Raw genomic sequence first — 13,799 nt, 5'->3', positions numbered from 1 at the left:
TCCCCTCTCTAGCTGTTCTCTGGACCTTGCCCTTATTAGGAGATCGTCCAAGTATGGGATAATTAATACGCCTTTTCTTCGAAGAAGAATCATTATCTCGGCCATTACCTTTGTAAAGACCCGAGGTGCCGTGGACAATCCGAACGGCAGCGTCTGAAACTGATAGTGACAGTTTTGTACAACGAACCTGAGGTACCCCTGGTGTGAGGGGTAAATTGGAACGTGGAGGTACGCATCCTTGATGTCCAAGGACACCATAAAGTCCCCTTCTTCCAGGTTCGCTATCACTGCTCTGAGTGACTCCATTTTGAACTTGAACTTCTTTATGTACAGGTTCAAGGACTTCAGATTTAGAATAGGTCTTACCGAGCCGTCCGGCTTCGGTACCACAAATAGAGTGGAATAATACCCCTTTCCCTGTTGTAGAAGAGGTACCTTGACTATCACCTGCTGAGAGTACAGCTTGTGAATGGCTTCCAAAACCGTCTCCCTTTCGGAGGGGGACGTTGGTAAAGCAGACTTCAGGAAACGGCGAGGCGGATCTGTCTCTAGTTCCAACCTGTACCCCTGAGATATTATCTGCAGGATCCAGGGATCTACCTGCGAGTGAGCCCACTGCGCGCTGAAATGCTTGAGACGACCGCCCACCGCCCCCGAGTCCGCTTGAGAAGCCCCAGCGTCATGCTGAGGCTTTTGTAGAAGCGGGGGAGGGCTTCTGTTCCTGGGAAGGAGCTGCCTGTTGGTGTCTCTTCCCCCTTCCTCTGCCTCGTGGCAGATATGAATATCCCTTTGCTCTCTTGTTTTTAAAGGAACGAAAGGACTGCGGTTGAAAAGTCGGTGTCTTTTTCTGTTGGGGAGTAGCTTGAGGTAAAAAGGTGGATTTCCCGGCTGTAGCCGTGGCCACCAAATCTGATAGACCGACTCCAAATAACTCCTCCCCTTTATACGGCAAAACTTCCATATGCCGTTTTGAGTCCGCATCGCCTGACCACTGTCGCGTCCATAAACTTCTTCTGGCCGAAATGGACATAGCACTTACCCGTGATGCCAGTGTGCAGATATCCCTCTGTGCATCACGCATATAAAGAAATGCATCCTTTATTTGCTCTAAAGACAGTAAAACATTGTCCCTATCCAGGGTATCAATATTTTCAATCAGGGACTCTGACCAAACTACTCCAGCACTGCACATCCAGGCTGACGCTATAGCTGGTCGTAGTATAACACCTGTATGTGTGTATATACTTTTTTGGATATTTTCCATCCTCCTATCTGTTGGATCTTTAAGTGCGGCCGTCTCAGGAGAGGGTAACGCCACTTGTTTAGATAAGCGTGTGAGCGCCTTATCCACCCTAGGAGGTGTTTCCCAGCGCGCCCTAACCTCTGACGGGAAAGGGTATAAAGCTAATAACTTCTTTGAAATTAGCATCTTTTTATCGGGGGCAACCCACGCTTCATCACATACATCATTTAGTTCTTCTGATTCAGGAAAAACTATAGGTAGTTTTTTCACACCCCACATAATACCCTGTTTAGTGGTACCAGTAGTATCAGCTAAATGTAACGCCTCCTTCATTGCCAAAATCATATAACGCGTGGCCCTACTGGAAAATACGGTTGATTCGTCACCGTCGCCACTGGAATCAGTGCCTGTGTCTGGGTCTGTGTCGACCGACTGAGGCAAAGGGCGTTTTACAGCCCCTGACGGTGTTTGAGGCGCCTGGACAGGCACTAACTGATTGTCCGGCCGTCTCATGTCGACAAACGACTGCTTTAGCGTGTTGACACTATCCCGTAATTCCATAAATAAAGGCATCCATTCTGGTGTCGACCCCCTAGGAGGTGACATCCCCATATTTGGCAATTGCTCCGCCTCCACACCAATATCGTCCTCATACATGTCGACACACACGTACCGACACACAGCAGACACACAGGGAATGCTCTTAACGAAGACAGGACCCCACTAGCCCTTTGGGGAGACAGAGGGAGAGTTTGCCAGCACACACCAAAAGCGCTATATATGACAGGGATAGCCTTATAATAAGTGCTCCCTGTATAGCTGCTTTTATAATATAATTTTTGCCACTATTTTGCCCCCCCTCTCTTGTTTTACCCTGTTTCTGTAGTGCAGTGCAGGGGAGAGACCTGGGAGCCGTCCTGACCAGCGGAGCTGTGTAAGGAAAATGGCGCTGTGTGCTGAGGAGATAGGCCCCGCCCCTTTTCCGGCGGGCTCGTCTCCCGCTCTTTAGTGTATTCTGGCAGGGGTTAAATATCTCCATATAGCCCCGGAGGCTATATGTGAGGTATTTTTTAGCCAAATAGGTTTTCATTTGCCTCCCAGGGCGCTCCCCTCCCAGCGCCCTGCACCCTCAGTGACTGCCGTGTGAAGTGTGCTGAGAGGAAAATGGCGCACAGCTGCAGTGCTGTGCGCTACCTTTAGAAGACTGAGGAGTCTTCTGCCGCCGATTCTGGACCTCTTCATGTTTCAGCATCTGCAAGGGGGCCGGCGGCGAGGCTCCGGTGACCATCCAGGCTGTACCTGTGATCGTCCCTCTGGAGCTGATGTCCAGTAGCCAAGAAGCCAATCCATCCTGCACGCAGGTGAGTTCACTTCTTCTCCCCTAAGTCCCTCGTTGCAGTGATCCTGTTGCCAGCAGGATTCACTGTAAAATAAAAAACCTAAGCTAAACTTTCTCTAAGCAGCTCTTTAGGAGAGCCACCTAGATTGCACCCTTCTCGGCCGGGCACAAAAATCTAACTGGCTTGGAGGAGGGTCATAGGGGGAGGAGCCAGTGCACACCACCTGATCGGAAAGCTTTACTTTTGTGCCCTGTCTCCTGCGGAGCCGCTATTCCCCATGGTCCTTTCAGGAACCCCAGCATCCACTAGGACGATAGAGAAAAAAAATAAGAATTTACTTACCGATAATTCTATTTCTCGGAGTCCGTAGTGGATGCTGGGGTTCCTGAAAGGACCATGGGGAATAGCGGCTCTGCAGGAGACAGGGCACAAAAAGTAAAGCTTTAGGATCAGGTGGTGTGCACTGGCTCCTCCCCCTATGACCCTCCTCCAAGCCAGTTAGGTACTGTGCCCGGACGAGCGTACACAATAAGGGAGGAATTTTGAATCCCGGGTAAGACTCATACCAGCCACACCAATCACACCGTACAACTTGTGATCTAAACCCAGTTAACAGTATGATAACAGCGGAGCCTCTGAAAAGATGGCTCACAACAATAATAACCCGATTTTTGTAACTATGTACAAGTATTGCAGATAATCCGCACTTGGGATGGGCGCCCAGCATCCACTACGGACTCCGAGAAATAGAATTATCGGTAAGTAAATTCTTATTTTCTCTATCGTCCTAGTGGATGCTGGGGTTCCTGAAAGGACCATGGGGATTATACCAAAGCTCCCAAACGGGCGGGAGAGTGCGGATGACTCTGCAGCACCGAATGAGAGAACTCCAGGTCCTCTTTTGCCAGGATATCAAATTTGTAGAATTTTACAAACGTGTTCTCCCCTGACCACGTAGCTGCTCGGCAGAGTTGTAATGCCGAGACCTCTCGGGCAGCCGCCCAAGATGAGCCCACCTTCCTTGTGGAATGGGCCTTAACCGATTTAGACTGTGGCAGGCCTGCCTCAGAATGTACAAGTTGAATTGTGTTACAAATCCAACGAGCAATCGACTGCTTAGAAGCAGGCGCACCCAACTTGTTGGGTGCATACAGTATAAACAGCGAGTCAGATTTTCTGACTCCAGCTGTCCTGGAATATATTTTCAGGGCCCTGACAACTTCTAGCAACTTGGAGTCCTCCAAGTCCCTAGTAGGTGCAAGGCACCACAATAAGCTGGTTCAGGTGAAACACTGACACCACCTTAGGGAGAGAACTGGGGACGAGTCCGCAGCTCTGCCCTGTCCGAATGGACAAACAGATATGGGCTTTTTTGAGAAAAAACCACCAATTTGACACTCGCCTGGTCCAGGCCAGGGCCAAGAGCATGGTCACTTTTTATGTGAGATGCTGCAAATCCACATATTTGACTGGTTTTAAACCAATGTGATTTGAGAAATCCCAGAACTACGTTGAGATCCCACAGTGCCACTGGAGGCACAAAAAAGGGGTTTGTATATGCAATACTCCCTTGACAAACTTCTGGACTTCAGGAACTGAAGCCAATTCTTTCTGGAAGAAAATTTACAGGGCCGAATTTGAACCTTAATGGACCCCAATTTGAGGCCCATAGACACTCCTGTTTGCAGGAAATGCAGGAAACGACCGAGTTGAAATTTCTTTGTGGGGCCTTCCTGGCCTCACACCACGCAACAAATTTTCGCCACACGTGGTGATAATGTTGTGCGGTCACCTCCTTTCTGGCTTTGACCAGGGTAGGAATGACCTCTTCCGGAATGCCTTTTTTCCCTTAGGATCCGGCTTTCCATCGCCATGCCGACAAACGCAGCTGCGGTAAGTCTTGGAACAGACATGGTACTTGCTGAAGCAAGTCCCTTCTTAGCGGCAGAGGCCATAAGACCTCTGTAAGCATCTCTTGAAGTTCCGGGTACCAAGTCCTTCTTGGCCAATCCGGAGCCATGAGTATAGTTCTTACTCCTCTACGTCTTATAATTCTCAGCACCTTAGGTATGAGAAGCAGAGGAGGGAACACATACACCGACTGGTACACCCACGGTGTTACCAGAACGTCCACATCTATTGCCTGAGGGTCCCTTGACCTGGCGCAATACCTGTCCCGTTTTTTGTTCAGACGGGACGCCATCATGTCCACCTTTGGTATTTCCCAACGGTTTACAATCATGTGGAAAAAACTTCTCAATGAAGTTTCCACTCTCCCGGGTGGAGGTCGTGCTGAGGAAGTCTGCTTCCCAGTTTCCATTCCCGGGATGAAAAACTGCTGACAGTGTTATCACATGATTTTCCGCCCAGCGAAAAGTCCTTGCAGTTTCTGCCATTGCCCTCCTGCTTCTTGTGTCGCCCTGTCTGTTTACGTGGGCGACTGCCGTGATGTTTTTCCCACTGGATCAATACCGGCTGACCTTGAAGCAGAGGTCTTGCTAAGCTTAGAGCATTATAAATTTACCCTTAGCTCCAGTATATTTATGTGGAGAAAAGTCTCCATACTTGATCACACTCCCTGGAAATTTTTCCCTTGTGTGACTGCTCCCCAGCCTCTCAGGCTGGGCTCCGTGGTTACCAGCATCCAATCCTGAATGCCGAATCTGCGGCCCTCTAGAAGATGAGCACTCCATAACCACCACAGGAGAGACACCCTTGTCCTTGGATATTGGGTTATCCGCTGATGCATCTGAAGATGCGATCCGGACCATTTGTCCAGCAGATCCCACTGAAAAGTTCTTACGTGAAATCTGCCGAATGGAATTGCTTCGTAGGAAGCCACCATTTTTACCAGGACCCTTGTGCAATGATGCACTGTTTTTAGGAGGTTCCTGACTTGCTCGGATAACTCCCTGGCTTTCTCTTCCGGGAGAAACACCTTTTTCTGGACTGTGTCCAGAATCATCCCTAGGCACAGCAGACGTGTCGTCGGGATCAGCTGCGATTTTGGAATATTTAGAATCCACCCGTGCTGATTGTAGCAGTATCCGAGATAGTGCTATCCAACTGTTCCCTGGACTATGCCCCTATCAGGAGATCGTCCAAGTAAGGGATAATTAAGACGCCTTTTCTTCGAAGAAGAATCATCAATTCGGCCATTACCTTGGTAAAGACCCCGGGGTGCCGTGGACAATCCAAACGGCAGCGTCTGAAACTGATAGTGACAGTTCTGCACCACGAACCTGAGGTACCCTTAGTGAGAAGGGCAATTTTGGGACATAGAGGTAAGCATCCCTGATGTCCCGGGACACTATATAGTCCCCTTCTTCCTGGTTCGTTATCACTGCTCTGAGTGACTTCATCTTAATTTGAACCTTTGTAAGTGTTCAAAAAAAATTTTTTAGAATAAGTCTCACCTAGCCTTCTGGCTTCAGTACCACAATATAGTGTGGAATAATACCCCTTTTCTGTAGTAGGAGGGGTAATTTAATTGTCACCTGCTGGGAACACAGCTTGTGAATTTTTTTTTTTTTTTTTTTTTTCCCATACTACCTCCTTGTCGGAGGGAGACTTGGTAAAGCAGACTTCAGGAGCCTGCGAAGGGGAAACGTCTCGACATTCCCATCTGTACCCCCGGGATACTACTTGTAGGATCCAGGGGTCCTGTACGGTCTCAGCGCCATGCTGAGAACTTGTCAGACGCGGTGGAACGCTTCTGTTCCTGGGAATAGGCTGCCTGTTGCAGTCTTCTTCCCTTTCCTCTATCCCTGGGCAGATATGATCTTATAGGGACGAGAGGACTGAGGCTGAAAAGACGGTGTCTTTTTCTGCAGAGATGTGACTTAGGGTAAAAAACGGTGGATTTTCCAGCAGTTGCCGTGACCACCAGGTCCGATGGACCGACCCCAAACAAGTCCTCTTCCTTTATACGGCCATACTGTGCCGTTTGGAATCTGCATCACCTGACCACTGTCGTGTCCATAACATCTTCTGGCAGTTATGGACATCGCGTTTATTCATGATGCCAGAGTGCAAATATCCCTCTGTGCATCTCGCATATATAGAAATGCTCTATAGTCAATAAAATACTGTCCCTGTCAAGGGTATCAATATTTTTAGTCAGGGAATCCGACCAAGCCACCCTAGCTCTGCACATCCAGGCTGAGGCGATCGCTGGCCGCAGTATAACACCAGTATGTGTGTATATACTTTTTATTATATTTTCCAGCCTTGTCAGCTGGTCCTTGAGGACGGCCCTATCTATAGACGGTACCGCCACTTGTTTTGATAAGCGTGTGAGCGCCTTATCCACCTTAAGGGGTGTTTCCCAACGCGTCCTAACTTCTGGCGGGAAAGGGTATACCGCCCATAATTTTCTATCGGGGGGAACCCACGCATCATCACACACTTTATTTAATTTATCTGATTCAGGAAAAACTATGGTAGTTTTTTCACATCCCACATAATACCCTCTTTTGTGGTACTTGTAGTATCAGAAATACGTAACACCTCCTTCATTGCCTTTAACGTGTGGCCCTAATAAGGAATACGTTTGTTTATTCACCGTCGACACTGGATTCAGTGTCCCTGTCTGTGTCTGTGTCGACCGACTAAAGTAAACGGGCGTTTTAAAACCCTTGACGGTGTTTTTGAGACGTCTGGACCGTACTAATTGTTTGTCGGCCGTCTCATGTCGTCAACCGACCTTGCAGCGTGTTGACATTATCACGTAATTTCCTAAATAAGCCATCCATTCCGGTGTCGACTCCCTAGAGAGTGACATCACCATTACAGGCAATTGCTCCGCCTCCTCACCAACATCGTCCTCCTACCTGTCGACACACACGTACCGACACACAGCACACACACAGGGAATGCTCTGATAGAGGACAGGACCCACTAGCCCTTTGGAGAGACAGAGGGAGAGTTTGCCAGCACACACCAAAAACGCTATAATTATATAGGGACAACCTTATATAAGTGTTTTCCCTTATAGCATCTTAATATATATATAAGCATATCGCCAAATTAGTGCCCCCCCTCTCTGTTTTAACCCTGTTTCTGTAGTGCAGTGCAGGGGAGAGCCTGGGAGCCTTCCCTCCAGCCTTTCTGTGAGGGAAAATGGCGCTGTGTGCTGAGGAGATAGGCCCCGCCCCTTTTTCGGCGGCCTCGTCTCCCGCTCTTAACGGATTCTGGCAGGGGTTAAATATCTCCATATAGCCTCCGGAGGCTATATGTGAGGTATTATTAGCCAAAATAGGTATTCATTTGCCTCCCAGGGCGCCCCCCTCCCAGCGCCCTGCACCCTCAGTGACTGCCGTGTGAAGTGTGCTGAGAGGAAAATGGCGCACAGCTGCAGTGCTGTGCGCTACCTTTAGAAGACTGAGGAGTCTTCTGCCGCCGATTCTGGACCTCTTCTCACTTCAGCATCTGCAAGGGGGCCGGCGGCAAGGCTCCGGTGACCATCCAGGCTGTACCTGTGATCGTCCCTCTGGAGCTGATGTCCAGTAGCCAAGAAGCCAATCCATCCTGCACGCAGGTGAGTTCACTTCTTCTCCCCTAAGTCCCTCGTTGCAGTGATCCTGTTGCCAGCAGGACTCACTGTAAAATAAAAAACCTAAGCTAAACTTTCCTAAGCAGCTCTTTAGGAGAGCCACCTAGATTGCACCCTTCTCGGCCGGGCACAAAATCTAACTGGCTTGGAGGAGGGTCATAGGGGGAGGAGCCAGTGCACACCACCTGATCCTAAAGCTTTACTTTTTGTGCCCTGTCTCCTGCGGAGCCGCTATTCCCCATGGTCCTTTCAGGAACCCCAGCATCCACTAGGACGATAGAGAAACAAAAAAATAGATGCGTGATTTCCCAATTAAATAGCAAAACCCTGCAGCTGCAGGAAAAACTCTGTCATTTCACAGGCTGTGTTTGAAAAATATGAGCTAATTGGTTGGTACTTTATCTATCTCTAACCTTTGATAAATCTTGCCCTCTGTGATTTGGTCATTCTGTGAAAACGCTAAACAACCATATGTTGTGGTGTAAACAAGTGAAAATTAAATAGTATTGTAGTTTACAGTAAATGTAAAGATAATTGGCAATGTGCATAAATGACCAATCATACTATAATAATATGTAGAGAGTCATGGGTTGCCTTGTAAATCAAAACACTTTCTAATTTTCCATTCATATTTTTTTCTCCTGTTAATTGAAAGTAATGAAAAATAATACAAATAAGCTACCATTCGCACATTGGCCCTTAAAGTATTTAAACACTCATTTTAGGTGAAACGTCTTTACTGCATTCTTTTTTTCCTCCTATATTATAAAAAAGTGTCATTATAAGTAGCGAGATGCTGAAAAAATGTGAAATGACCCACTTCCCTTTCATTGCTGATTTGCTGTATTACCTTGAGGACAATCTCACGCTCAGATAAACAAATTACTAGGCTTAGATGCATGCATACATATTCGAAAATGAGTCTCTTTATGACTGATGCACAGAATGCAGTGTTTTTGTATGTGTGTCGTGTGTGTCCCCCTCCCCCTTTTTGCATTTTCTCCAGCCAAGTAAAGCTTTCAGTGGAGAAAATAAAAACAGGTCATGTGGAAGTAGGTCAGCCAAAGTCCTTAGAAAAAAAGTAATTGTCAGGCCTGACCAGACTCTGCGATCCTCTGTATCACAATTAACTAAGCTATCACCTATACTTGTAAGAAATATCACTTGATAACATTATTTTCTGTGCACTTTTTATGCTTCTGTGATTCAGTAAAGACAAATGAATTTGCGTTACTAGAGAACTCAAAGACTAAAGAATAACCAACATTATCATCATGACTGCCCCTAAGAGATATACATCATCTGTTACAGTACGTGTCATGTGCTACAGTATATGACAAACTATACTAGTTTCTACACAGAGACCTGCACTGCTTTACAGTGAGAATCCCAGCATTTCTCTTGTTTCCATTCAAAGAGGAAAACCAAATGGGCTTTAATAAATAGAAGAAAGTATTTTGTTTCAAATTTGCTGTGCAAAGTCTTATTTAGAAAAAACAAACAAAACAACCTGTAGCATATTGCAAGTAACCCCGGGGAGTTCACAGCTATTATCCTCCATGGCCAGCTGTTGTTCCAGAGGGTAATCTGACTGGCTTGATGGGGGTTTCATCATGTTCTGTATCAACAAACTGAAGTAAGCTAGAAATGGAAAGCTGATACTGACAGTCATTTCCATTCCACCCTAATAATTACATAACTGTGCTCAGTGCCTGACTAGGGAACCACCTCTAGCTGTGGACAAACACCTGGACGTCAGTTACACCCAGGACCAAAGGCTGCATTACGCACCTGTGTGTTGTCATAGAACAGGACGTCTGGCACTTTCATCTTCTCATCGGGATGAAATACCGGTACAGTAACACTGCCAATCCTCAGGATGCCAGACTTCACCTCACCTGTGAAAACAAGGAGTTACAGTATAAATAAATGTTCTGATGGCTGAAACGCATTGTATTAACCCAATGGCACTATAGAGTGCTGTACAAAAATCATATAAGAGCTAAACAAAGTTACAGTATAGTCCCCATTTTCTTACATACTTTGATGTGTGTTTTAAAATAAAAGTTCTACAAAAATGAGGAATGAGGAAAAATAATATAGACAAATACAGTTATGTGGATGTTTAACATACTCCACCACCAAACAACACATTTCAATAAATCAGGTACTGCAGCAAGGTGTTGTCCCTGATGTAAAGCTTGACAATACAATGCACTAACCTGCAGTTAAAATTGAATAAAGGAAGAAAAATAACACAAAATCATTAACTAATATAAAACTTCTTACAGCTGTAATCTCTGTTTTGCGCCCTTTCCAGCTCCGTGCTGTTTTCCTCTATGCCAGAATCCATTAAGTTTTTCTGTAAAGCTGATCTAGCTAGAGTTGGCAAAAATCTACAAAGATTAAGAAGAAATTATATTAATAAGTAATGATAAACCAGATAAATATGAAGACAGCTACCAAGTGATATATGACGTATTATATAAAGTATTGTTTATTTATGCAACACATGCATGTAATACAAACAAATATCAATTTCTAATACCTATTGTACAGTAGTAAGAGTTACTAACTGAAAAACTAGTGTCAAAACACATTTTTAGAAATGTCAGATAATCTATTCCCATATGCTAGATTAGCTAAATTGTTGTATTATTCAGGGAAATGCTCTTGCTAACTAAAGTCCAATGGCTGCAAGGAAGGGCTAATGTACAAATATAAAACATGTTCACACACTGTTCAAATTCTCATGTACAGTATTTTTAATAGAATCTGTGATGATGTTTACAGGAATTATTGGGAGTCAGCACTACTTATAGGGGAAGTGTATTAATGTTGTCTGGGTGGGGGTGCATTATTGTTATGTCAGGAGTATTAATTCTATCTGAATAAGTGCACTAATGTTATCAGAGATAGTGTGTGTTAATGTTATCTGGGGAAGGGGGGGGTTATGTTAATGTTATCAGGATGAGTTTACTAATGTTACTTGGTGCTGGATCCGCTGTCCAATCACCACTATATGCGGCGCGGCGGGCGGAAGTGACGGTGGGTCCCGGCGGTGGAGCTGTCACAGGCACCCGGCTACAGCAGTGCAGGAGCGGTGGCCCTGAAGACTGGAGCAGTGGGAAGAGGTGGAGGCCAGCGTCCTTCCCTCTCCTCCCAGCCAGCAGCAGTGCCTACACTCACTGTCCGAACACAAAGGTGAGGGGGGGGAGGTTGGAAGACGTGTGATGAATCTCGGCCAATGATGTGCGGTAAGGTCATAGACTGGGTATTGCACTGACTATATATATATCTCCATCAGTGCCTCCCAATCTATGACCTCACCGCACGTCACTGTTATGTCGTCAGTCACAATGTCAAAACACGATTTTAGGGTTGCGGTTAGGCTGTGATTAGGTTTAAGGTTAGGGTTAGACTGCGGTTAGGGCCAGAGTAAAAGTCCATGGGAAATATCATTGTCGACAAGCAGCCTACTGCAGAAAATTCAAATTATGTAACTGCCGACATTTGACTGCACACTCTTGTAGCTCTGTCTTCCCAATATTTGCGGTAGAGTACAATAGTTTATAGCTCTTTTTATTAAAAATGGGTTTTATTATCAAACACTTATTGTTGCTCCCACCCTATACAATTATCCAACTTATGTCAGGTGATTTCCTAGGAGTCACCTGATACTGCTTGGAATGTACTTACCTTTAAAAAAACATGTGCTGTTAAGACTATGGGGGTCATTCCGAGTTGATCGTAACTGTGCTAAATTTAGCACCGCTACGATCATGTTCCCAGACATGCGGGGGGACGCACAGCACAGGGCTAGCCCGCCCCACATGTCTGTCCGCCCCGCCCCCCCCCCCCTGCACAAGTACAAAAGCATCGCACAGCGGCGATGCTTTTGTACTTGTTGAGTAACTCCCGGCCAGCGCAGCGCCTAAGGCTGACCAGAAGTTGCTCGTCACTGCCCCTAGTCGCAGCGGCTGCGTGTGACGTCACGCAGCCACTGTGGCCCACCCCCGCACGGTCTGGCCACGCCTGCGTTGGCCAGACCAAGCCCCCAAAACGGCCGCCCACCTCCCACCTCTGCCTGTCAATCAGGCAGAGGCGATCGCTAGGGAACGACGGCCTTCAGCCGTTCGGCATGCGCCAGCGCACTGCGGCGCCGGTGCATACGCAGTTCCAACCCGATCGCTGCAAACAACTACAGCGAGCGATCGGGTCGGAATGACCCCCTTTGCCCAAATAAAAGCACAAAAAATTAGATTTATGGTAAGAACTTACCGTTGTTAAATCTCTTTCTGCAAGGTACACTGGGAACCACAGGGAATGACATTGGGGTGTAGAGTAGGATCTTGATCCAAGGCAACAACAGGCTCAAAGCTTTGACTGTTCACAGAATGCATAGCGCCGCCTCCTCTATAACCCCGCCTCTGTGCACAGGAGCTCAGTTTTTGTTAACCAGTCCAATGTCCAGTGTCAGCGGCTAATGCCATACCAACCAAAAGAAGCTAAGTGCGTCAGGGTGGGCGCCCTGTGGAGCCCAGTGTACCTCGCAGAAAGAGATTTAACAATGGTAAGTAATTACCATAAATCTCGTTTTCTGCTGCGGGGTACACTGGGCTCCACAGGGAATAACATTAGGGCTGTCCTAAAGCAGTTCCTTATGGGAGGGGACACACTGTAGCGGGCACAAGAACCCGGCGTCCAAAGGAAGCATCCTGGGAGGCGGAAGTATCGAAGGCATAGAACATTATGAATGTGTTCACTGAGGAACACGTAGCCGCCTTGCACAATTGTTCAACGGTCGCACCACGGCGGGCCGCCCAAGAAGGTCCAACCGACCGAGTAGAATGGGCCTTTATGGTAGCAGGAGCTGGAAGGCCAGCCTGTACATAAGCATGTGCAATCCCCATTCTAATCCATCTGGCCAGGGTCTGCTTGTGAGCAGGCCAGCCACGTTTGTGAAAACCAAACAGAACAAAGAGAGAATCCGACTTCCTGATGGAGGCAGTTCTCTTCACGTAGATACGGAGAGCCTGTACCACATCCAAAGACCGCTCTTTGGAAGACAATTCAGGAGAGGCAAAGGCCGGAACCACAATCTCCTTATTAAGGTGGGAAGAAGACACCACCTTAGGTATATACTCGGGACGTGTTCTAAGAACCGCCAGATCACGGTGAAAAATCAGATATGGTGACCTACAAGACAAGGCACCCAAATCCGACACCCTTCTAGCAGAGGCAATAGGCAGCAGAAACAATACCTTGAGGGAGATCCACTTAATGTCTGCAGACTCAAGAGGCTCAAACGGAGACCCTTGCAACGCCTCCAATATCACCGACAAGTCCCAAGGGGCCACAGGCGGGATATAGGGAGGTTGAATCTGCAACACACCCTGAGTAAACGTATGTACATCAGGTAAAGTCGCAATTTTTCTCTAGAACCAAACCGACAAGGCAGAAATATGAACCTTGATGGAGGCCAGACGAAGGCCCAAGTCTAGGCCCTGTTGTAGAAAGGCCAAAAGTTTGGCCGTACTTAAATTGTAAGCGTCATGATTGTTAGATGCGCACCAAGCAAAGTAAGTATTCCAGACCCTATGGTAAATCCGAGCAGAAGCCGGCTTGCGGGCCTTCAACATTGTTTGAATGACCGCCTCAG

At 47.0% G+C, this 13,799-nt stretch overlaps 1 protein-coding gene across 2 annotated transcripts in view; it reads right to left on the bottom strand.

The window, feature by feature from the left end:
* The window catches only part of VWA8 (von Willebrand factor A domain containing 8), an 875,413-nt gene that overhangs the window by 522,080 nt on the left and 339,534 nt on the right, over positions 1 to 13,799 (bottom strand). For both annotated transcript variants that reach the window (XM_063952874.1, XM_063952875.1), the window contains exons 19-20: positions 10,427 to 10,533; positions 9,929 to 10,035 (exon numbers count right to left, since the gene is read on the bottom strand). In XM_063952874.1, coding sequence (XP_063808944.1) covers positions 9,929 to 10,035; positions 10,427 to 10,533 — 214 coding nt within the window. The remainder of the gene's footprint in view (positions 1 to 9,928; positions 10,036 to 10,426; positions 10,534 to 13,799) is intronic.

The sequence above is a fragment of the Pseudophryne corroboree genome, chromosome 2, assembly GCF_028390025.1.
Source record: "Pseudophryne corroboree isolate aPseCor3 chromosome 2, aPseCor3.hap2, whole genome shotgun sequence".
NCBI classification, from domain to species: domain Eukaryota; kingdom Metazoa; phylum Chordata; class Amphibia; order Anura; family Myobatrachidae; genus Pseudophryne; species Pseudophryne corroboree.
Note: the sequence above shows the minus strand (reverse complement) of the source record. Positions and strands in the feature narration are given on the sequence as shown.